Raw genomic sequence first — 1567 nt, 5'->3', positions numbered from 1 at the left:
TATGGTATAAGTATGTATGGTATTTATAGTATGGTATTGTATTGTATGGTATGTATGTATGGTATAGTATATTTTTATGTTTAGTTTAGGTTGTTTGCTTTTAACCAACTTTTGCATCCCTTTGAAAGTGAAAGAGTTATTTAAAAAAAAATTCAAGTTTATTTCCTTCTTATATTTTTATCACCTGTTGCCATGAAAGACTGCTCATCATTGCTTGTGTCTGTCTGTTAGCAAAATATCCCATGAACTTGAAGGTTTTTAATTCAATTTTTAAAGTAATGTTTTAATAAAAGTGCATCTGTTGCTTAACTTTTGCAGAAAACCCAAATAAGATGGCTGCCACAGCTAAGTGACATCATAAGACCCAGTAATGGATTCAAGGCAGCCATTTTGACAGATGTTGAGCTGAAACCTAACGTGGTCGTAGCTGAGAGTCCTTCCCATCACATGATCTGAGCACAACACCTTTGTTTAAAACGTTGGGTTGTTGCTTTAAGGAAAAATATTTGTATGTAGTTTGTTTTGCTTGAATTTAAAAACTCGGTGAGAGCTTCCTGTAAACACGTTATTTACCTGTAAAACTTGTTTAGACAAATTGGAAGCACAAAAGACATTTTCTGTCTGTTCTTTGTTACGACACAAAGGGCTGCATCAGGAATGGAGCTGTTTGCACCTGCTGTGTCTCTGTGCACTGAGTGAGACGTTCCACTGTCTCCAGGACTGAACAGAACTCCAGAACAGAGACGTTGGCGCGTGGAGCTGTGCTTCAAACTGAACACGCCTGTTTGCTCTCACAGAACCACGGCATCGATTACGGAGACGTATCCCAGAGGATCGCTCTGAGGAAGAGTCTGCAGTGCCGGAGCTTCCAGTGGTACCTGGACAACGTTTACCCCGAGATGAGGCGCTACAACAACACGCTGCACTACGGCGAGGTGAGCCAAGAGTCCAGCTCAGGCCGAGGACAAGAAGACATGATCTGTGAGTTCACGTTGAAGCCACGGGCAGGAGACACGGGAGACAAAGTCACATGAAGGAAACAACAGGAGGAACAGAACATGACAGGGATTTACGCACAATCCACAGACCAAGGACAAAACACAAAGACACCGAAGTTAAAGGGACACTAACGAGACATAATGAGCAACACCTGCGGTGATTAGGACTGAGGACAGGTGAGATGGAGACAACAAGGAAGAGAAAAGAGGACAAACAGACCTGAGGACAAACAGACCTGAGGACAAACTGACCAGAGGACAAACAGACCAAAGGAAAAATAAACCGTAGGACAAACAAACCAGAGGACAAACAGACCAGAGGACAAACAGACCAAAGGACAAACAGACCGTAGGACAAACAAACCAGAGGACAAACAGACCAGAGGACAAACAGACCAGAGGACAAACAGACCGTAGGACAAACAGACCATAGGACAAACAGACCGTAGGGCAAACAGACCGGAGGACAAACAGACCGGAGGACAAACAGACCAGAGGACAAACAGACCAGAGGACAAACAAACCAGAGGACAAACAGACCTGAGGACAAACAGACCAGAGGACAAACA

At 43.5% G+C, this 1567-nt stretch overlaps 1 protein-coding gene across 1 annotated transcript in view; it reads left to right on the top strand.

The window, feature by feature from the left end:
- LOC119411029 (polypeptide N-acetylgalactosaminyltransferase 17) overlaps positions 1 to 1567 on the top strand; it is a 36588-nt gene that overhangs the window by 28268 nt on the left and 6753 nt on the right. Inside the window, exon 5 of the mRNA XM_037677952.1 lies at positions 719 to 935. Within this exon, the coding sequence (XP_037533880.1) occupies positions 719 to 935 (217 nt within the window). The remainder of the gene's footprint in view (positions 1 to 718; positions 936 to 1567) is intronic.

Source organism: Nematolebias whitei, chromosome 6 (assembly GCF_014905685.2).
Source record: "Nematolebias whitei isolate Nwh7 chromosome 6, NemWhi1, whole genome shotgun sequence".
Classification (NCBI taxonomy): Eukaryota; Metazoa; Chordata; class Actinopteri; order Cyprinodontiformes; family Rivulidae; genus Nematolebias; species Nematolebias whitei.
The sequence above is the reverse complement of the archived record's forward strand: the minus strand, read 5'-3'. Positions and strand labels throughout refer to the sequence as shown.